This window comes from Sorghum bicolor, chromosome 3 (assembly GCF_000003195.3).
Source record: "Sorghum bicolor cultivar BTx623 chromosome 3, Sorghum_bicolor_NCBIv3, whole genome shotgun sequence".
Lineage (NCBI taxonomy): Eukaryota > Viridiplantae > Streptophyta > Magnoliopsida > Poales > Poaceae > Sorghum > Sorghum bicolor.
The window spans coordinates 65,570,594-65,593,539 of NC_012872.2; the positions used below are offsets into that span (position 1 = coordinate 65,570,594).

Genomic DNA, 22,946 nt, shown 5'->3' on the forward strand with positions numbered 1-22,946 from the left:
AGACCAGCAGAAACAAAAGGATAAGCAAGAGCATTTGGATTAAGGCAAGTATAGCATTTGGATTTTATTTCTGTGACCATGATCCTGTGACTAGATTAATGTTAAGTAATAGATGATAAAAATGACTCTTTAGCCACTTGATGATTTATCTGTAAGTGATAACCGGGACAACAGTGCAACCATGAGGGCTATAATGGCTCTGGCTTTAGTTAAGTATGAGTAACTTTTCTAGCTCGTTAGCGGTTACCCGTTGTGGCGCAGTTGGGGAATAGCAGACCGTGGATTCCTGCGGGTGAATCACACGGACTGACTAATGAAACCAAGCGGCCCTAACTTGTTAGACGAACCTTTGAAAGACTTCATAGTGATCCCTGCCGACCTCCCTTGGAAGGGGGTTAAGAGACTAGCTACCTCGGGCGAAAGGGTAAATCATGACTCATGGGTAAAGATGTGCAACCTCTGCAGAGGGTTAAAAACTAGTATACTAGCCGAGCTCACGGTCAGGAGCGGCCTTGGGGATTCTTACATCGACGATGATGATTCTTGTGTGTTAAATATGCCCATTATTTATTGTTTAATGCTCTACATTATTTCTGTCACATTGATCATGAGATTGTGGGAGCTATATAATCTAGTGGCTATACTTGTGGAGTTCGACATGGACTCACTCTTGCTATTTCCCCCAAACCTCAGGAGAAGTTTAGGCTTGTGATCAACCAGTCAGTTGGATCCTGTAGAGTGGAGTTAATACCCGAAGTTGGAGTTATCTATCCGCTGTTTGCTTTTAAAGGTTATCTCTTTTATACTAAGTACGTTATATATTTATGCATTGTCTTTTGATATTACCCCTTATTTGTAGCTATATATGAGAATTGACTTCTAAAACTCATATATAGTGTATATCTGGTTTTGTCCTTAAAATCGGGTATTACACTTTGGAAGGCATATGAGGGAATAGATAAGCTTTTGATGGCATAAGGAATTTTCTTCTATATACTGTGGGCTTTTAGGTTAACTTTGTCGTGCGCTCTAAATCTAAATATTTTTTAATATGTTAGTTTTTCTTAACTCAACATTTTCATGGTAACGTTTTTTCTTTGTAAATTATCCTTTTCTTCTGAGATAAAACAATTTTGTTGTCATTTCCTATCGGAGCCAAAATAAAAAAAATCAAAGTTCGAGTTTCACTTACAATTTGCGACAAAATTACTTGCAACAGTGTATGCGAGCGGCGGGGCTACGAACCTATGACATCCCCCGTCTGGAACACCGAACACGTCCACCGAAACACACCAGACGCACACAGTCCCCTTCTTCGTCACGACACAAACGCGAGCAGCTCGAGCATTGTCACCGAGGAGCGAGGGGACAAGACACAAGAGGAGAAAAACCCCTACGACCCACCGTCCCACCCCCAAGTGCCAAACCACAACGCCCCAGTTCCCTCCGTCCCTTCCCCTGCCGCCGAGAGCCGCCGCCCAGGAGATCACGCGGCTCGTCGGTCATGGAGTCCGTCTAGCCTCCGCTCGGCCGCGCCCGCTCCAAGCAGCCGCAGCGGTGATCAGGTGAGGGCCCCTTCCTTGTTCCTTGCACTGCCAGTACATCGGTGCGCGACTTCTCGAGACCGTCGCCCGCCGCTTGCGTTCCACGAATCATTCCGGTCGCTTGTCTTTGTTTCCCTTCTCGCACGCGTTTCGTTCGGCTCTCATCTCTCGCCCTCGACCCCGCCGGTGCCGGAAGCTAGGGGCCCAGTGCCCAAGACCAAGGGCGTTTGCTCTGCTCCACCCTCAACGCGGCAATTCCTGGCGAACCCGCCGTTGGGTAGGCTGCGCGCGCCCCTCTTTTCCATCTAGACCCTATTTAGGTCTGGAAGTTCCGAAATTTGCCGCGGAAAGCCCCTATATCGTAGTTTGCTGTACTGAGAAAATTTGATGGTCACAAACACACAATTTGCCATATTCCAGTCTGGAATCTCGGAGTTCATGCGTCAAAAGCAGACATTTTTGTTGAAACTTTCTTTTTAGTTGGATGAAGATGATTTCTTTTTTTGGTTGGTTGGTTGGTTTTGGGGACGAGGGTTTTATTTGGCTGTTGAATGTTCTACTTGTTTGGTCTTGGGGAGGAGGGTCATGCATGCTAGAGTGGGAGAGGAACCTACCTACCGACCAAGCTTCAAATGGGTTTGCCGGTTTGGTGAATCAGCCAGAGGTGACTCAGGTGAGGCGCCACTGGTTGAGAAATGGGAATTCAGCGGACACCTGAATGTAGAGCTAACCATCATTGATGATTCAGTATTGTTAGGAAATGAGAATGCAGTCAGTCATGTCCTGAGTTTTCTGTAATGGCTAGACAATAGGTGTTCTGTGACTAGACCAAATCAGCTAGTTATGCAGCTACGTGTTGTCCATAATCCTAAGTCTGATATATTCCTCTCTGTCACTTGGTGAAGTGTGCAAATATAATATAATATAAGTTAGTAAGTCACCTGTGAATAATAAACACGGTTTAATATTTTTCCCATTTTGTTAATCAGGTACTGATGACATGATCATTAACTGTGCTTTCTTCACACAGGAACTCAACTTATTGCAGGTTGAGATGAACCGTCCATCGAATTTCATGCCTACTCCTGAACAGGATGTTCTGGATGTCAAGCCCTTGAGGACATTGGCTCCAATGTTCCCTGCACCCCTCGGTGTCAATACATTTAACCAGTCAACCACGCCACCATTGGTATTCGTCACTCCTGCTGGACAATTTCAAGGGGGTTTTGATGCTTGGAGCAATTCTGCTGCTAAATCATTTTTCGCTTTCGGCGGTGAGGATGCTAGTGGAGGGAAGGCTCACAAATTTGGTGATCAGAATACTGGTGGTGGCAAGGCTCCCACTTTTGGTGATCAGGATGCTTTTGGTAGCCAGAATATCGCCACTGGTGTGCAGGATGCTGCTGGAGGCCAGACTGCAACAGATTGGACGTCAGATGTGAGTGCCAATCCTAATGGCCCAATTGACGCCACCCCCATTTCAGCTTACAGGTCAACACAGCCTAATGTTATATCACTGGATGATGATGATGATGACGACGACGACGACGATGAGCCTTATGCTGCTAAAAAGACATCAGCATCTGGACGCAAGATCAAGAGGCCATCCCATCTCAGCGGATACAGTGTGAGCGATGGTTTGGTAAGTGACAGCTCCAACAGCATGAAGGTTAAGCGCCCCAAATCCTCTCACAAGAAAGCTGTTGCTGACAGTGAGCATGCCTTGCTTCCTCCATCTGATGATCCTAGGGAAACTGTGGAGGCAGTTCTCATGACCTTCGAGGCATTGCGGCGTAGGCATCTCCAATTGGATGAGGCACAAGAGACTAACAAACGTGCAGACCTGAAGGCTAGTGCCATCATGATGTCCAAGAATATCAGGGCCAACTCTGGGAAGAGGATAGGGGCTGTTCCTGGAGTTGAAATAGGGGACATTTTCTACTTCAGGATGGAGCTATGTATTATCGGACTTCATGCTCCTAGCATGGCCGGAATTGACTATATGACTGCCAAGTTTGGTGATGAGGATGATTCTGTTGCAATATGTATTGTTGCTGCAGGTGTTTATGACAACAATGATGATGATACAGATGTACTGGTTTACAGCGGTTCAGGGGGTAATAGCAAGAACAGTGAGGAGAGGCATGACCAGAAGCTTGAGAGGGGTAACCTGGCTCTTGAAAGGAGCTTGTCCAGAAAGAATGTAATCCGTGTGGTTCGGGGCTATAAGGATCCAGGTTGCTTGTCTGGGAAGGTTTATATTTATGATGGCCTCTACAGGATTCACGAGTCATGGAAGGAGAAAACGAAGAGTGGAATATTTTGTTTCAAGTACAAGCTGCTGCGGGAGCCAGGACAACCTGATGGGGTTGCAATCTGGAAGATGTCCCAGAAATGGGTAGAGAATCCAATAACTAGAGGCAGTGTTTTACATTCTGATCTATCATCTGGTGCAGAAAATCTCCCGGTGTTTCTTGTTAATGACATTGACAGTGATAAAGGGCCACACCATTTCACCTATACCACTCGGGTCAAACACTTGAAACCACTCAGTTCTGTGAAACCTTTAGAGGCTTGCAGATGCCTTAGTGTTTGTCTGCCTGGTGATGCCAACTGCTGTTGTGCACAGCGTAATGGAGGCAGCTTACCTTACAGCTCATCAGGATTGCTTGTATGCCGCAAGAATATGGTTTATGAATGCGGTGAATCCTGTCGGTGTTCTTTCAATTGCCGTAACAGAGTGACTCAGAAAGGAGTTAGGATCCACTTTGAGGTCTTTAAAACTGGAAATCGAGGCTGGGGTCTTCGTTCATGGGACGCTATACGGGCTGGTTCATTTATATGCGAGTATGTTGGTGAGGTTATTGATGATGCTAAAATTGATTTGAGTGATATTGAAGATGATTATATATTTCAGACGTTGTGCCCTGGTGAGAGTACATTAAAATGGAATTTTGGACCTGAGTTGATAGGGGAGCAAAGCACAGATATTTCAGCTGATACTTTTGAAACTCTACCCATTAAGATAAGTGCTAAAAGAATGGGAAACATCTCACGTTTCATGAACCATAGTTGTGCTCCTAATGTCTTTTGGCAGCCAGTTCAGTTTGACAATGAAGATGATCATAGCCCACATATCATGTTCTTTGCTTTGAAGCATATTCCTCCCATGACAGAGTTGACTTATGACTATGGTGACATTGGAGCTGATTCTAGTGCACGGTCTCCTAGAGCAAAGAACTGCCTTTGTGGATCCTCAAATTGTCGGGGATTCTTTATCTGACTGTGGAAGATTCATATTCTGTCTATCAACGCTCAAATCTACCAGCTAGGTAAAAACTTCTAATTGGTCTTTTTTCGGTTCTGAGTACCTAGTTACTGCTGAAGTTCCTGGGCTTTCTTGTTTCATCTAAGGGGTTGAGTTTTCATAGGCAACCAGTTTGTGTTGGTACTATTCCTGTCTAGTTTGTTTGCTCTTGATGTTTCTTACTGTGAAACCATGCTGCTGGTTAATTTTGTTTATCTGTCGATGTATCTTCCATCCTACACATGTTCCATATCCATGCACTGTGTCTCATTTTGTTGGCCAGAACCATATCTGTTGTCTCAAGAATGGGATTGTTTAGTTAACAAATTCTCGGTGTTGTCAACTTCAAATTGTTGTGCTGTTTCAACCTAATGTTGCAATACAGGCATCAAATTTTCTGTCATCCAAAATTATCACTCCATAAACTATTTTATGACATTTTCCATAAATTATCACGCCTATATTCGTGGAACATGTAGTGGAACGATCGCTTACTAATGGGCTTACATTTTCCGCAGATCCTTTTTGGCGGCACCTGAAGGAAAAGTAGGACTGTTTGAACGGCTTGCGTCACTGTCTTTGTGGATTGAATTATTAATGTCGAGCTTTTAGATGCCCATTCAGCAATTAACGTGCTACTGTTCTTTCGTGGGGGAAGAATGTCGGTCTTGACAGATCAATTTTGTATAGTTTGTAGACTTGTAGAGCATTCAGTGCCTGCTAATCTTGTGCACTGTAAGTCTTTTGGCGCTTCAGGTGGTTTAACTGAAGTTACTGAACCCTTGTCGTCAACTATGAATTCAATTAGGATATTCAGATTACCGCTGGTATGCTGACATATGATGGTTTAATGGTTATCTGAACCTTCTCTTTTTTTAAAAAAAAAAGTTAGTTTCTTGGAATGAATTCTCTCGTTTATTGATTGCTTTCCGTTAGTGTCTTGGAATGTGTATACGAGGGCCTTTACGATGGTGTTTTGATTGTTTTCCCTGTTGTTCCGGCCTCCCATGATTTTGGAGCCAACAAAGAACTCAAACGGATTCACTTGTTGGTTGTCCGTAATTCCGTATGTTTGACGGTTTCATGATTAATTAGACCAGAAAAGGTTATGTAAAGCCCAACGTAGTTGATTTATACTTGGCGTAGACAATACTGTCGTTCGCTTGCTTGATGCTGTTTTAACTGTGTTCAGTAACTGTTCTAAAAAAATGAGTACGGTAATTAAGAAAATAATACTTTGTACAAACACAAAAAAAAAAAATCAGTTCGCCTAGGCAGCTCGCCCGTCAGGGTGCATCCTGGCCCCAGCCGCCTGAAGATGCCTGCCCCAGGCTGAGTAAAGGAAACAGAACCCTCGGGATGTATCTCTGCCATGTTAAGATTTCTCAGAATACAGTATCACAACTCTTTGCAGCTCAACTGATACATTGGGTACATGACTACGGTTGCATACTTGCATTCACAAATAACTTGGCAAATTTTGCCAAGCTCGAAGCTCGCCTCATTGGTAACAAAAAATGCCTATGCTACAAAAGTCTCAAGACAAATGAAAATATTGGTCAAAGCATCCTCGTGGTGTTCCCAACTCTGCATTCACATGTACATACGCTCCTTGACTCTCTGACCAAACGTTGAGAACGCCGAATCTGCAACTTGATATTTACCACCTTACCAGCAATCTGCATTTTAGTTTGAAATGTCAAAATGATTACAATAAAACATGTGCTCTACAAGATTTATGAGCAATACAAATGCAGCTGCAAATGAAACAATTAACCTAACATCCTTAAAACTTAGGAGAAACGTCATCAAGCTAAACATATGATGTAGCAAGATAACCCATTTCATAATACACATTTACGGATGCTACTGCTAGAATAATGTCAACGAAATTACCATCCTCCATGTAAGGTCTTCTGGTCCAAGAGGCTGAGCAGGACTTGAATACAGAAAATGTCTTGAATACTGTGAATGAATCAGGAGTAAATTATTAGTCATCAATAATGAACCTTCCCAGTCTATATGTACAGTTAAGAGTTGGATAAAGAGATCACCTTCACAAGATTAGACTGAATTTCTCTTATTCTTTTGGCATCGATTCCTCTTAGGTACTTCACGAGCCAGCCAGGTTGCACAGCATCACTCGATGAAACAAACAATGCTATCTGCACGATAAGCTCATCATTCGCATTGCAGATTCACACTAGAGCGCAAAGGTGTTTTGAACAACAGCAGCTTAAATGGACAGGAGAAACAGTCCGATGCAATGAAATATCTGCTATAGCCAGTCAGCCACAGCGTCAACAGAAATCTTGACACTGTGATATTACTGTTCCAGCATACTGCAATCATAATCTGCTGCATCTGCATGCATCCACATAGCATACAGTAGTTTGGATTACAGTGTTTGTGATAGGCATGCTCTCTTTAGTGTACTCTTGATCAGTATGATCAATACACCTCCCCATTGTTGATATTGACCATTATAACCAAGGCACCTTCTTCATTACATCACAATGCAAGTGCATATCAAGGAAACACTCGTGAGGTATACGTTTTTTCAGAGTGACTAGAATGTTAGAGAAGCTTCTAGCCTCAAGGGCTTATTGGAGCCCAAACCAAGGGGTACTTTTTGGATCTCTGCTAGCCTTTACTAGCAGCTTGCTCAGTACTGCTTGCTGTGACTGCAGCAGCTGCTGCTGCAGGCCATCGGTACAGTGACTATGGCCTGCAGCTGCTGCTTCTGCAGCCGCAGCAAGCAGTATCGAGCGCACCCTAGGTTAGGGATTTGGAAAGAACCTAAAAGGATAACCTTCTAAGGCATGCTCACTTGTACCAATAAGGAAATATTTGCTCTTGGTGGAGAGCCAAATAAGTTCACTCTCAGCATTAAGACTCTAGCAGCAGTAAAATTACTGCAATTTCCCATCATCCCACTTTTTAGCTGCTCCAATAACTAGCTAATAAAGCATGCAATTAAATCATGATAGTTTGTCCAGTTGAGCTATATCTTAGCTCACTAAGGAACTGATCATACGTCCGTAAATGTCCAAGGAAAGAGATCACTAACTGTACTTTTAAATCATCTGTAGCCATGGAGAACAGAATACCAGAACTGTCATTTTATCAATAAATATGCAACTATCAGTTCTACACTTCTATTGTTAAGGGTACTGATGTACAGTATTTGTTTATATTATGGGGACTCAACTAACAAGAGGTCCCTCATTTTCTGTCCAGCTAATCAAATTTTGGGCTTGTGCCCATCTTGAAATACCTTACCACTATGAGAAGAAATTGGTTAATGTATATTGCATTAGTTAATGATATTAAAAGATGCCTGGATTGCCATCTTTACCTCCCTATAGTCAAGTATTCCTTCAAATGGAAGCTCCAGCTCATCACTTATTATAACTGGAATACAACCACTAACGATTGCATCAAACAGGCGAGCAGAAGATGGGGTATCCCCAGCCGGACTCAAGCAAAAGAGAGACTTGCGCATGCCATCCTGAGCTGCTGCTTTTCCCTGAGCTCCAGCCGAACCTTCTTCTATAACTATGTCTTCTGCACTTTTTAGTTCCTCCACAAGTTTACTGCGGATCTTTCCTCCCTATAATAAGAGATAAAAAAGGTCAACAAAATAGATACACACATAGTCCCTCTGTTCCAAAATGTAGGTCATTTTCGTTTTGTCCTAAGTCAAACTTCTAACTTTGACCAAATTTATATAAAAAAAAATATATTAACACCTACAATACCAGAAAATGCACTATCAAGACATACTGCATATGGCAGATTTAATGAAACTAATTTCATGTTGTAGACGATAGAGCTTTTTTTTATAAACTTGGTCAAAGTTAGAGAGATTTGTAAAAGTGGAAGTTTGCATGCATATATACAAAACAATAAAAACCTAGGGAGTGCTACCAAGAGACTTACAGCATTTCTCTTCAGTCTTCCTCGAAAGAACAGCAATATACTTCTTTTGAATTGAGTTTCTAATACACATTTATGATCACAAAGATCAACGTTTGGAACGTATGGAAGGATGACATCCTTTTCTAGATATACCTGTCCAGGTTTATACCTGAAATAAGACAGTAAACTGATGCATCCAAGTAGTTTTCCAAGGTAAAGTGGAAACGGGCAAATAATAAATATCATACCAGTTCCCAGTGGAGTCCATATCAGGTAGAAGCCATATTGCCTTCTTCACAAATCTCCGGACTGACTTAAATGACCATGGATGATGAACAGGAATGACATGATCTCTGCCTTCTGAACGTTGCCAAGCAGGCTGATCTGTCACCCACTTTAAAGCTTCCTGGCATCAAGGAGTAATGATGATAAGGTCCTCTTGGAATAAATAGAGGCGAATGAACAATAAACTAATATCCAGACACAGAGATAAAAATTTTAAATAATTTTCCTACTGTCAATAGAACCAAACTCAGGCAATGTTATCTGTCATTGTAATTTCAGATATAATTGGGGAAACAAATCCAATACTCTTCAACAACTGAATGCCAGATACCAAAAGGAAGGATCAGATTTTAATTTCATCAACAAATTCGCCTACAGTCATAAACACTAGTCTGTCCATGAGGGTGTCCTCAAGCAAACAATTTTCTGAAAAATAAACCTTAAGAGATGCTCCCAGACCCTATAAAGCGCTTTGCATTCTTGTTTCTCCAGCAGGAAGTAACTGATTGTCGTGAAGAATGGCACATAGAAAATGTCAGCTTCTTCTTGCCGCTGAACCCTAACAACACTCTTCAAAAGTCTTTGTGATTCAGGTGCAATGAGATCCGCCCACAGCCAGTAGTCAATAGAATGCTGCAAATGTGAATGTAGAAACAATTTGATTGTGTGGACAGATGAATATGTGATATTTAATTACACGACTACACACATGATCATTAGCTGTAACACAATATGCCTTGAACTGTAGCATGTAAGAGATGTACCCCCTCCATTCCAAATTATAAGACGTTTTAGCTTTTCTAGGTACATTGCTTTTACTATGTATCTAGCCACAGTGTATATCTAAGTGCAAAGCAAAAGCTCTTAGCTATGTATCTAAAATGCCAAAACGTCTTATAGTTTAGAATGGAGGTAGTATCATTTTTTTAATCCAATTTGTAGAATCAAATGCTGATCTAATACTATATCCGTAGCTAGAATTCTGAAATCAAAGTGCACTGCTTTTAGTATGAATTTTGCCTCGCCACCCAAAACAATGGCAAGGGTCATTTATGGTCCTAAAAAGGAATTTTGAAACTGGTTTAATAATAAAATGTACTCCATGGTACTCTAATCTAAATCGCATTCACCTGACAGGAGAAACTTTAGATAACGAAAAATCATGAGCATATTGCATACAGTCCCACTGGTCAAAATGCCCTATTGCTGAAAGCAAGTAGGCCAGTAGCTGACCCATGCTACAGCAGATTGGAGTCTACCAGCTCTAGACCTCTAGTGGAGATCTAATATACAAGTTCACATCCCATTTCAGCAGCATCTCCAAGCCTTCGAAGTTCCAAAGCATCAGAGAGCAGATACATCATAAAGGAGACAAGGATAGTAGCATAGTACAATTACCCCACTTCCAACCAGCAAACAATCCGCGTGATGTGCTGAACTTTTTCAGCATTATGGGTAAAGCCCAAGCACACTAAACAACCAATTCGCGAAGTACGAGTCTCAATGTCTCATAGCATCGCAGCTAAAGAAAAGTAGAAGACGGAACAAAATTGCAAATCGATCTCACCGCACGCCCACCTGCTCGATGAGGCGGTGCACGGGGCTCCCATTGGACGTGAGGTTGTCGGTGTCCCTGTAGGAGTCCCTGAACAGCCTGAGCAGATCGTAAGTGAACTTGCCCGGCATCTCGTAGACGTAGACCCTGAGCGGCCCCGCGGCCGGCGCGGGCCATGCGGGGTACTCGTCCCCGTAGAGACGGGCCTCCTCCTGGACCCGGATCGCGGCGTCAAGTTCGCCGGGAGCGGCGGCGGAGGCAGCGGGATGCGGGTCGGAGAGGAAGCGGTCGAGGGAGGCGAGGAAGGACGTGGTGGCGCTAGGGCTCGCGAGGATGGCTGGGGTGGGTCGGTGCGAGGAGGGGGAGAGGAGGAGGAAGTAGAAAGCGGTGAAGAGTATGAGGGAGGCGGCGACGGCGGCGAGGAGTCGGCGGGAGGAGGCGGAGGCGGGGCGCGAGTGCGCTGGGGAGGGGAACTGCTTCCCCGCCATGGCGGTGACTGGTGAGCAGGCGCAGTGTGACTCGCTGGAGGAGACCCACCGGCAGCGGAGGAGGTCGCTGGTCGGCAGTTTGCGACTAGCTGCGCTTGTCAAGAAGGAAGCCCTGTATGGGCTGCGGCTAGGTGTGATTTGGCCCTAGTGGCGATCGGACAGTGGGCTGATAACCAATACAGCCCATTTACAGTTTCTACGGCTCTGAAACTGAAAGGCACCCTCCATTTCTTTTTGTGTGTCATGCTCCTATCATATTTCTTATAATAGCGATGTTGGGGATTTGAATTCATTAGAAAACTTAGCCCCAGAACTTTGAAGTCATATTTATAATTTCTGAACAGTTTGCCTGCAGGAAAGCAAAAGGTGAAGATGACATTATGACTTTGCTCGAGAGAATTTGACTTCACTACAAGGAAATAGAAGACTGGAACAAGTTAAAAGCGAAGACAAGATTTCGACTTCGCTCAGCAAGCGAAGTCAGGAGAAGCTAAAACGAGAACTTGCAAAGTCTCGAGATGATGGCTTCACAATCATGATAACAGCAAGTTGAAGAACGAAGCTTAGAATAATTAAAAGTACAACTCCGCCTATGTAGTTTAAGGGGGTTGTATTGATTCGAAGAAAGGGGTAAAATAGTCATTATGTATAATTTACGAAGGTCCCATCTGACATGTAATACAACTTTACACTTATGTGTACTTGGGACTTGTTTAGTTTCCTAAAAATTTTGCAAAATTTTTCAGATTCTCCGTCACATCGAATCTTTAGACATATGCATGGAGTATTAAATATAAATATAAATAAAAACTAATTGCACAGTTTGGTCGAAATTGACGAAACGAATCTTTTGAGTTTAGTTAGTCTATAATTGGACAATATTTGTCAAATACAAACGAAAGTGGTACTATTCCTATTTTGCAAAAATTTTTGGAAGTAAACAAGGCCTTGGTGTTAGTGTGATTGTTTCACCCAACAAGAGAAAGATATAGAAAAAAAAAAGGTTTCTGTGACATACCCTGTCCGACGGTGCCCTCAAGGCTGCTTTTAGATAGATTTTGATACTATTGTTTTGGGTCCTATACATACTATCATTTCTGCTACTGTAGTATATTTTGTTGACTGTCACCGCATATACCTGATGGAAATCGTGTACCGCCCACTTGGCAATTGGCGTGATGACGAAGATGAGGTCGCCATCAGATAAATAAATTATTGATGCATGGCGTAAGAAAGAAAACGGAGCTCATTCATCAGAGCAAAGCAGCATGCACGAAGTGATGTACGCACCAATGCAAGGGTGTGTGCATGCAGCATGTTGTATGAGTGTACGCGTACGTGCGTGCTTTTTTATGCTTGTGCGCACGTATATGGATACCAAACTAAACACGCAGCTCATCACTTCCAATCGATGTCATCGTTTTCGTCCGCCGAAAAGAAGGCCAATGCCCAATAAGAGAAGTGTGCCAGCAATGCATGAGCATCTCTAACAGTTTGTTTGTTTGTCATTTGTTATAGTTTACCAACTCCCAAAACGATATGGCAAGTGGAAAAAAATATCATATCCAAGTGTTTGTCATATATAATTGACTTGGCAAAAACCAAAATTATGAACCCAACCATATTTGCCGCGACTTTTCTTCCGCGCCGTATCTGGTCGCGCGCGTTTCTTCTTCGTGGCATTTTCTCGTCGCCGACTATAGTGTACTCCTTTCGGTTCATTTTATCTCATACAAAATAGAATGATACGATCTTCTAGATTACACTTTAACCATACATTTATTTATTTTATTTTATATTATTTATGCTTATAAACTTATAATTATTGGATAGTATAATTTCTTAAAATCTAATCATATAAAATTTTTATTATAATAGTTAAAATTATAAGCCTAATTATTGGACAAAATTTATACGCCTCTAGTAATATAAAGAGATCAACCATAGAAAGTATAATTATTACTACTTCTAGTCCATTTTATCTGGCACACACGCATATCAAGATTCAAACACATATGAGCTATTTTATCTACTAGGAGTATATATAAATTACGAATGGTATCATCTCCAACAATTTTATGCCAAACTCTCTATTATCAACTAAAAACGCACGTGTTGCTTAAAAAAACTAAAAACGCATATGTTTAATTTTATATTTAGCGCAGTCAATTAATTTGTGACAACGCTCATATTTAAATTCAACAGAAAATAGTGTATATATTCCTCGCAATAACCACGTACAGAAATCCTGCGTTCAAGAGAATCCTCGATATATATATCATTTGGGCCTTGTTTAGTTCCCAAAAAATTTTACAGAATTTTTCAGATTCTCCGTCACATCAAATCTTTAGACGCATGCATGAAGTATTAAATATAGACGAAAATAAAAACTAATTACACAGTTTGGTCGGAATTGATAAGACAAATCTTTTAAGTTAGTACATGATTAGATAATATTTGTCAAATACAAATGAAAGTGGTACTATTCCTATTTTACAAAATTTTTTGGAACTAAACAAGGCCTTTGTTCAAGCATTTAGAAGCCGGAGGAGGCTATGAGAAGAAAGGGAGCACGTGTCTGCACTTGACAGATACCCGTCTACCGCATCAAATCAAACAAGATCATGGTTCCTTTCCTTTTGCTAGGCCTTGTTTACTTCCCTGAAAATTTTGCAAAATTTTTCACATTCCCCGTCACATCGAATCTTTAGACGTATGCATAGAGTATTAAATATAGACGAAAATAAAAACTAATTGCACAGTTTGGTCGAAATTGACGAGACGAATCTTTTGAGCCTAGTTAGTCCATGATTGGACAATATTTGTCAAATACAAACGAAAATGCTACAGTGTTCATTTCCCAAAAATTTTCGGAACTAAACAAGGCCGATGCTATAGTTAAACTAGCAAGCTGGTCACGACGGACGCGTGATCCTATAGTCTGTACGTTCCGGGCTATCTGCTGCTATATCATGATGGTGGTGGTGTGGTGCATGATAATGAGTTGCGTGCTGCGGCTTTTGTTCCCTTCTTTTGCAATTCAGAGGAGAGGGATATGCAATAAACGTTGAGAGATGAGGTATGCATATATGCATGAGAGAGTCTAGAGTATACTCATCATTTAAGAACTAAATTTGGCAACAAATAAAGGACTTATTTAGTTCACAAAAAGTTTTGCTAAAAATTTTAGATTTTTCGTCACATCGAATTTTGCGTCACATGCATGAATGTTTAAATGTAGACGAAAATAAAAACTAATTACATAGTTTACCTATAATTTGTGAGACGAATCTTTTGAACCTAGTTAGTCCATGATTGGACAATATTTATTAAATACAAACGAAAGTGCTATAGTACCCGAAATCTCAAAATTTTGCCAACTAAACAAGGCTAAAGTAGGGGAGTGACCGACATAAGGAAAGATAGCTCTTTGCCAGACGACCGGCGGAATCACACAAGTTTTACCTTCGAAATAAGTATTGTTCTATCTATCTCTACAACTAAAAATTATAAAGAGGACCCATCTACTATACATATGGTGAAGCCACAACTCTCATCTCTTTTACTGTGCCATGATAGGCTATCTCATCAACCCAGGCTCCACTCACCCATGCATGTAAAATTGTTTTAGCGAATTAAAAAAAGTCATAACTCTTAAATCGAAGATATAAATTAAATTCCGATTGCACCATTAAATTTCTTATAACAAATCCTTCAAAACAAGATCACATATGGATATATGTAGATAAATTTTTATTAATAAATATTTATCTCTACAACTAAAAATTATGGAGAGAACTCATCCACAACTCTCATCGCTTTGGTGGTCTTTTTTACTACACGATGACACGCTATCCCATCAACCTAGGCCCCACTCACCTATGCATGCAAAATTGTTTTAACGAATTAAAAAAAGTTATAACTCCTAACCCAGAGATATAAATTAAATTATGATTGCCCCACTAAATTTCTTATAACCAATCCTTCAAAACAAGATCACACATGGATATATTTAGATAAAATTTTATTAATGAATATTTATCTTATTAAAATAAAATAAAAATTCTTTTATTAAGTAGAGACAATATTCTAGGTTCAACAAACAATGTTCTGTCTTTGTAAAAAAATATTATCGATTTAGAAGAATAGTATTTTGGTTTTATGTTTATGAAACTGATATTACAATATACATAAAAATACATAAATACATGACATAGATAAAAATAATAATAAAAGCATAAGAAAAAATAAAAACACAAAATGGAGAAAAATTTCAAATAATGTCAAAGGGTTACTTTTCAAATATCGTAAATATAATTATAGAACATTAACATCACTAAATACATCACAAAACATCATTAAATATATTATAAAACATCACATCGATTATAGATTACAGGTATACTAAGGGGGTGTTTGGCACTGCTCCACGAACTTTGCTCCACAAACTCCATCATGGAGCAGCTCCACAAAAAACTGGAGTTTGTGGAGTACCTCTTTAGGTGCTCTCACAACTCCACCCTTTTTTCTTGAACTGAGTGCGTGGAGCTGAAACCGTTTGGCTAAAAAACGTGGAGCGGAGCTGAAAAACGTGGAGCAGAGCAGTCTCAAACACCCTCTAAGTGAACACCATAAGAAACATCGTAGAACATCACATATATACTACGTAAACATGACATAACGCAACATAGAACACTAAATATATACTACATTAATATCACATATATATAAAAAATAAAAATAAAAAAATAAAATTACTAAGAAGAAAAATATAAAAACAAACATGATTAACAAATGATAAATAAAATAAATGAATAATTTAAATAAGGATAAAAGGAAGATTAAAATGAAATAAAATATAAAATAAGAATGAAGAAACACAAAAAACCTAAAAAGAAAAAAAATAAAATAAATAGAAGCAAGGAAGAATAATAAAAATAAAACCAAAAGAAAAATAAAATAAAAGGTAATAAGGAAAAGACAGAAAATAAAATAAAATTAAAAAACGAAAACTGAAAAGAAATGAAAAAGAAAGAATATAGAAAGAAAAAATGAAATAAGAATGAAGAAACATAGAGTATGTAGATTTTAAAATCCGTAACAACGTACAGGCATTAACCTAGTTGTAAATTATAGTTCACTTTGCCTTTATTTAGCTTTTAAATCCAACTTGTTTTTAACTTTGACCATGTTAATAAAAAAATGTATACCAACATTTAAATGAGCTTAAGGGACGATCAAGCTCGGCATTTAGAGATGTTGTGCCTGCGGCCAAGGACGAGGAAGACAGTGTAGGAGGACAAAAGGAGCTAAGGTGGCAAAGAGCCCGGTAGGAGGCCGGCGGGAGGGTGTGGCTTGTGGTGAGCATATAGTGTCCTTGAAGTTGAGCTAAAAGTCCGTGAAGTACCTAGTGGAGCTTCGCTCTGCCTCCATCGATCGACACAGCCGGCAAAGGAATAAGGCAGAGGCCAGCAAAGGAAGAGAGACAGTGAGATGTACGTGGATGTGGAAGAGATGAATTTTTTTGAAAAAAAAACTTAAAAGTTATGTGAGTGATTGACAAGTTCGGCTTTTGTCGTAACTAAGATAAGAACCCTAATTTAAAAGCTGCGTGCTGGTAGAGTTAGAGCATCTCCAAGAGCTGTTCTAAAAGCATTAGCTAAATTCTACTATTTAGCTATTATGTAAAATAAAAAAGTCTTAAATAAATATGCTACTCCAACAGCTTAGCTAATTTTTTGCTTTTCTATATTTAAACTTGCCACGTGGACACACAGGTGATCAAATCTCAATGACTCAACGTCCCTTCGTGGCTGTTGTTGTTCGTGCACCCACCAGGCTGCCCGATCGGACGAACCAGAGGCTTCTTGACCAAATCGACGTATGAGAAGGGAGCTCGCGCATGCAGAACATGCAACCACCACCGGGAAATCGGAATATGGCGAGCGAGCAGGCTTGCTTTTTATGGCCACCGGAAAAGACGGGATGGCTAGCTTGCCAATTTAGAAACTGTGATACAGTAGCTGTTGGAGCTTCATTTTTACTGCTTAAACTCTAAAATAGACTCCAAAACAAATTTAGCACATCTCTTGGAGATGCTCTTATAAGTTCAGAAAAAAAAAACAGGACGTGAAAATAAAAAGGCCTCTAAATGAAGTAAAATCCTAATTTTGGAGCAATTTATTGCTGAAGCTGCTCTTACAATCCGTGTGCGGCAGCACCAGCACAGTCCAGCACATTGCGTGACTTCCGGGGAATTCGATCGCCAAACGGATCCACTTGACCATCTGCATGCGTGCGTAGGCAGTGGCGCCTACGTACGTACGCGCGTACATGCACGCACGTATGGCCCGCCGGAATGCCGGCGCCGGCCGCGCCGCCGTATGTTTGCGCGCGCCGTTGCGCGACGTCGTCTGCAACCAATCCCTTGTGTGTGCCGGCCGGCCGCACCCACCAAATCACACCACGTACGTCCGATCCGTCGTCGTTGTCTCAGGCTGCATGCAGGCTGACAGTAGTGCACCGGCGCCGCGCGGCGCGATGAGCTCATCGGTCGGTCGGTCATCGACGCGCGCAAGCAAACGCGATCGGCCGTCACGGCACGGCCGTCGCGCGCGCCTTCTCCAAGGCTCCAAGAGTACGTCCTGGCCGGACACTTGTTCCGATCCTCATCAGGCACGCGGCTATAGCTAGTCCTAGTCGACGGCTCGCGTTGCTTCACGTACGCATCAGAAATTCACAACGACCGGCCGACCGCGCGCGTGGGCAGACGCAGGAGAGAGCACGGTGAGCTGTGTTCGGCTGACGGCTGTAAAGGGAAGAGATCGAATTAATGGTGCGTGGCTGCGTGCAGGTGTTCGTCGATCGGTCGCATGCATGCAGCTCGGGAGCGTGAAAATCACCGAGGAGGCCTCGAATAAATCTGTAACCCTGCACGTACGTTCATTTGACATGATGCGTGCGCAGTCAGACGATGGTGCAGATTTCTGTTGATCCGGTCAATGCTGAAGGAACAACAAGTACGTACAGATCGACTTGCTCAAAAAAAAAAAGTACGTACGAAGTATATACCACTACTTTGGACCTTTTGAAAACGAAACGCGTACACATATAGAGTGCGTCGTTATACCCATCACATGCATATATATGCAGATCGATCGATGGTGCAGGTTTCTCTCGATCGGTCAACGCAGAAGGCACAAGTAACACATACGTATGTTGTATGTACTGGCAGACTACTGACTAGCACGGGAGTCTCCGGCGACCTTGAAAACGCGTATGTTTACGTCCTCGTTCGTTACACCCCCAAAAATAGCAAATACCAGTACTGAACGAACTAGTATAGAGCAACCAAACAGCCCCTGACCGATCCAGCGAGTTAGGTTGCGCGCAAATGCCTTTCAAGCTCGAACGGCAGGAACGCACAACCCCGACCCCTGCATCTGCATGTGGCAGCCTTATCGTGCTTGCACTGCGCCTGCGCGGCACACCGCACAGCCAGGAATCTGCGAGTACACCGTGCACGGTACACGTACAGGGGGTGCTAGATGTAGCACAGTAGCAGCAGGAAAAAAGAATGATACCACCGCGCGTCAGGCTCACAGGAGAGAAGGGCCGTTAAGTGGCTGATGCGCGTGGATCCTGTGATCTTCTTCGTTGAAAATCATGAAATGCATCTTAAAGCAGGATTGGAGTACGTCTGGTTCACGGCTACCCGCCAGAACAAATGAAAAAAGGAATCACAGGAGGATGAAACTGCTAAAATAATAAGGCCACAAGAAGGCAAAAATACACACAAGGCCAGCACCGCCGATGTCACGCGTACCCGCGGCCAAACAGACCCTCAACTCAACTGGGTCAACGATCCATCCACCAGCACCAGCGAGTCGGCCATTGTGCGGCCTGCAGAGACGATGCACGCAGCACGCGTCGTGGATGCAAAAACTTTGCTTTTTTCTGCAGAGCAGTTTCTTTCTTCTTTTTCTTCTTCTCCTTCCATTTCAAATTACAAAAAGTTTTAGTGTTCAAATTACACATGTTTGTTATTCATTTAGATATACATTATGTTAAGATACATTGTTACTTAAAAGTATACATAAATGTATAAATGTCTAATGATTCGGAAAACGGAGGAAGTTATAGTACGGAGGAAGTACTAGTAACGGAAAACGAGAGTGAATGCAGCGGGCACCGTCCGATGCAACCGAAGTCAGGGACGGAGCACTGCTACCAGGGCCTCGTTTAGTTCTGAAAACTGAAAAGTTTTCGGAACTGTAACATTTTCGTTTGTTTGTGGTAAATATTGTCCAATCATAGACTAACTAGAGTCAAAAAATTCATCTCGTGATTTACATAGTTTTTGTTTTCGTCTATATTTAATGCATCATGCATGTGCCGTAAAATTCGATGTGACCGAGAATTTTAAAAACTTTTTGGATTTCGGAGTAAACAAGACCCAGGCTAACCGGCGTGATTTTTTTGTCCCCAGTACCGCCGTACGCACGCGCGCCAGGCGACTGCCGACTGGAGCTAAACGGCGCGTGCAGAGGCGTGTCCAAGTCAGGAATCTGGATTTACGTACACGGACTGTGTATTGGTCCGTGCGTGCTGCATCGGACCACTTCAGCACGTACTCCTACGGTGGCAGATCGTGATCGTCCACGGCCGGAGGAAAAAATGGTGTGATCTCTCAGCCCGGATGCCAGCACGCGTCCTAAAGGACCTGAGATGAGCTGGAGCTTCTCCCAAGGATGGCAGGCATTATTTGGAGCGCGACGAAAGGCAGCCACCGCGCTTGCCGCAAGCGGGAGCCGGGCGGGAGGACGACGCGACGACGGGCCGGGTGCCGGCGGGGGCTGTGGTGCCCCGTCACAGCGTCACTGCTGTGATTCTGTGTGTGAAGAAGATGCCTCCATCTCCATCGATGATGGACAGGACAGCACAGAGCAGGGACACGGAGAGGGCGGGGGCGTGGCGTGGGTGGTACAGCGAGGGCCACCCGCGTTGCCCAGGGCAACATGGGCGGGCGGGGTGGGACCACCCGCTCCCGGCAGAGGCCTGTGGGCCCCGCGATCGCCTCCCACGAGGCCTGCATGTTCGCCCCCGGTTGCTTGCTCGCCTCGCCCTCCCTGTCCCTGCTCCTGCCTGCCTACCTGACCCAGCCGAGAGTAGTGAACTGGGTTTGGAGCGGCGCGGGGCCCACGCCATCCGGGCACAGACCCCACGCGCGTGGCCCAGCGCGGGCCCCGGTTTTGTGGTAGGCGCCACGCAGGGCTGCCGGGAAAAGGGCAGGGGACGGACGACACGCTCGTGGGGCCCTAGCCTTGTCCATCCGCGGAGGCGGAACGCGGAACGCCCCTCGCTTTCCACTACTCCTCGCCGTAGCCGTGCCGTGCCGGTGCGGGTGCGGGTGCGGCGGCCGAAGCGCGCGCAAGCAGAAGCTGAGCTGAGCAGAGCAGCTCTGATTGGCACCCGCCGCCGCTGGAGATCGGATCGGACTGGGCGGTTCAGACCTGGGAGAGTGGGAGTCCTTGACGACTGGCCACGCAGACGCAGAAATAAAGGAGCAGACGATGGCACCATCCAGACTCGACTCGTCGTGCCGCCTTCTCTCTCGTCTCCTTTTTTGTGTTGGGGGCGTGTACCGTAACGTAAGCGAGGTCGGGACACGGGACCCGAGGTCAATCCTGCACGGCTGGCTAAGGGCTTGTTTAGTTTTGAGATTTTTTTTTGGTTTTCGATATTATAGCATTTTCGTTTTTATTCAATAATTATTGTTCGATCATAGACTAATTAAACTCAAAAGATTCATCTCGTGATTTATAGGAAAACTGTACAATTAGTTTTTATTTTCGTCTATATTTACTGTTTTATGTATGTGTCACAAGATTTGTTGTGACGAGAAATTTTAAAAAGTTTTTGATGTTTAGGTGCACTAAACAATGCCTAAGCCGCGCGCGCGGGCCGGGCCTTTTTTTTTTCTTCCGTTTCCTGTGTTGCCGTGTTTGCGTGCGCGTCTGGTTTGGGAAACGGAGCGGATCCGTTCTGCGCTCCACGCACGGCTCTTTCGATACATGCAGTCTCTGGTTTCAGTTTCAGGGCTAATCTGTCTGTCGTGCATGGTCATGATGCAGTCTTGTTTCAGTTTCACCTGACTGATGTGGATCATTATTTGCTGCTTGATGGCACACAGAAACTTAATAGCGGGTCATATGGTGGTGACCGCTGACTGACGATCGACCGGGCAAATACATAATCCGTTACCCAAAATACAACCATTCCAGAAAAAAAAATTGTACAAATTAAAAAGCAAGGGGAAAAAAAGTTCGCCATACTGCCTTATGTTTTCGACGGATATACTGTATTTGGTGGAGGTACTACGTGGGGTAGTATAATTAGTATGCCAAGTACTAACACGGTACAGTCACAGTAAAGCGCTGCAGTACTTGTAGATTGCGCGAAGATCTGTGGCCTACGGGGGGGGGGGCTCTGAATCGCTCACGTCCTGGCCGCAAAAGTGGCTCTCGCGTATACTAGGGCTCATCAACCCCATGCCGGTCGTGCTACTAGAAATTATATGCTCTTGTACGTCGTCGCCAAGTCATCAGTGACCAACCATTGTAGCAGAATTAATACGGATCGACGAGTAGTACACTCTTTGAAGTGAGCACAGGCTACTACGCACAGCAGTGTCTCTACGTACCCTTCTCTGCTGATTGCTGAAGCAGTAGTAAAAAGTGTATAACTACCGCCCGACACTGCGACACAACACTGCCATTGCCTGCTGTGCTGCGGGTACTACGTACAGTACGTGCTACTCCTACTGCTCTGCAGGTCTGGTATAGTACGTAGTACGGAGTACTCCTACTCTGCCTTTTGATGTACGGAACCGGTAATTTTCTTTGCCAGGGTCCCAGGGGATGAGGGATCTAATGCTGCAGCTTTTACGACCACCATCGCACGCATGCACATACTTACGTGAAATACTACCTTTATTTTACCACTTTGTAGCGAGAGTGTTTGACTGGGAATAAATTCCCAACTCCATGTGAAAAAAGCAAATTAGTGTTCATAGAAGTACATAGACGATGAAAGTAAGCCACACGTTGGTGCAGCTACAATGCTAGTACTGCACTACGTCTCAAAGTGTTCGAATGAAACAATATTTTACCGTTTGTATCAAAAAACAAAATTCTACCTACGTGATGTACCTTTGCCATTTCCATTGAACGGAATTCTTTTGACCGGAACACCTTTTTTTACAGCATATGCAGGTCCCCAACTCCCCATGCATGTAATAAACTAGTACTAATCTAGCATAATTTTTACTTTCATTCACATATTATCGTCCTCTCATATGTTAAACATTTTGGATTTATTTTAAAAATAGTCGTTGCATCGGATGCCAGTTTCACGGTTGAACTGTTCAATTAGCTTTCCCAAAAGTCTGCTATATATGTAGAAGAAGCCTTAGTAGATTGAAAAAATGACTGGTAAAGTAAAGGAGATATTTAATTTACTATCGGAATGGGTACTTTTTGCAGCAGGGTTTACAAATACAGTTCTATTTTCCGCTAAAAACAAATGTGTTTGTATTTGACTCTATTTTCAAATATATACCATTTCAAGCAAAGTAGTTCATTGTCTAACTAATTAGAATATTCTAAATATCGTGAATTTAAAAAACCGAAGGCATCGATTTTATGATTCTGACAAAATCAACAAACATGTTAGTAGTACACAAAAATAGATTATGTTCGGGTACTAGTAACATGCTAAGTGTGTTGTGTGCGCACACGCAAGTGCTCCTTTAGTTAGTTTAACGCCTTGTATAAATTGAATAAAGT

At 42.8% G+C, this 22,946-nt stretch overlaps 2 protein-coding genes across 3 annotated transcripts; one reads left to right on the plus strand and one right to left on the minus strand.

Moving 5' to 3' along the window:
• LOC8055276 (histone-lysine N-methyltransferase, H3 lysine-9 specific SUVH1) lies at positions 1,291-5,750 on the plus strand. Its single transcript, XM_002456470.2, has 3 exons — positions 1,291-1,565; positions 2,575-4,876; positions 5,370-5,750. Exon 2 carries the CDS (start codon positions 2,599-2,601, stop codon positions 4,825-4,827), a length of 2,229 nt encoding a protein of 742 aa, XP_002456515.1. The 5' UTR covers positions 1,291-1,565; positions 2,575-2,598; the 3' UTR covers positions 4,828-4,876; positions 5,370-5,750.
• LOC8055277 (probable arabinosyltransferase ARAD1) lies at positions 6,189-11,169 on the minus strand. 2 transcript variants are annotated; one of them, XM_002458616.2, is made up of 8 exons: positions 10,636-11,169; positions 9,517-9,690; positions 9,021-9,178; positions 8,794-8,941; positions 8,210-8,464; positions 6,906-7,016; positions 6,748-6,816; positions 6,189-6,530 (listed from the first exon to the last, which is right to left on the minus strand). In XM_002458616.2, the coding sequence occupies exons 1-8, from the start codon at positions 11,098-11,100 to the stop codon at positions 6,411-6,413; spliced, it is 1,500 nt and encodes a 499-aa protein (XP_002458661.1). In that variant the 5' UTR covers positions 11,101-11,169; the 3' UTR covers positions 6,189-6,410. The 2 variants fall into 2 exon arrangements, with proteins under 2 accessions (XP_002458661.1, XP_021312407.1); XM_021456732.1 differs by lacking the exon at positions 9,517-9,690.

Coding starts and splice junctions, on each gene's coding strand:
- LOC8055276 (XM_002456470.2), top strand. CDS start 2,599: ATGAACCGTCCATCGAATTTCATGCCTACTCCTGAACAGGATGTTCTG.
- LOC8055277 (XM_002458616.2), bottom strand. CDS start 11,100: ATGGCGGGGAAGCAGTTCCCCTCCCCAGCGCACTCGCGCCCCGCCTCC. Junction 8,942..9,020: donor ATGGACTCCACTGGGAACTG/GTATGATATTTA, acceptor GTCTTATTTCAG/GTATAAACCTGGACAGGTAT. Junction 8,465..8,793: donor GAAGACTGAAGAGAAATGCT/GTAAGTCTCTTG, acceptor CTCTTATTATAG/GGAGGAAAGATCCGCAGTAA.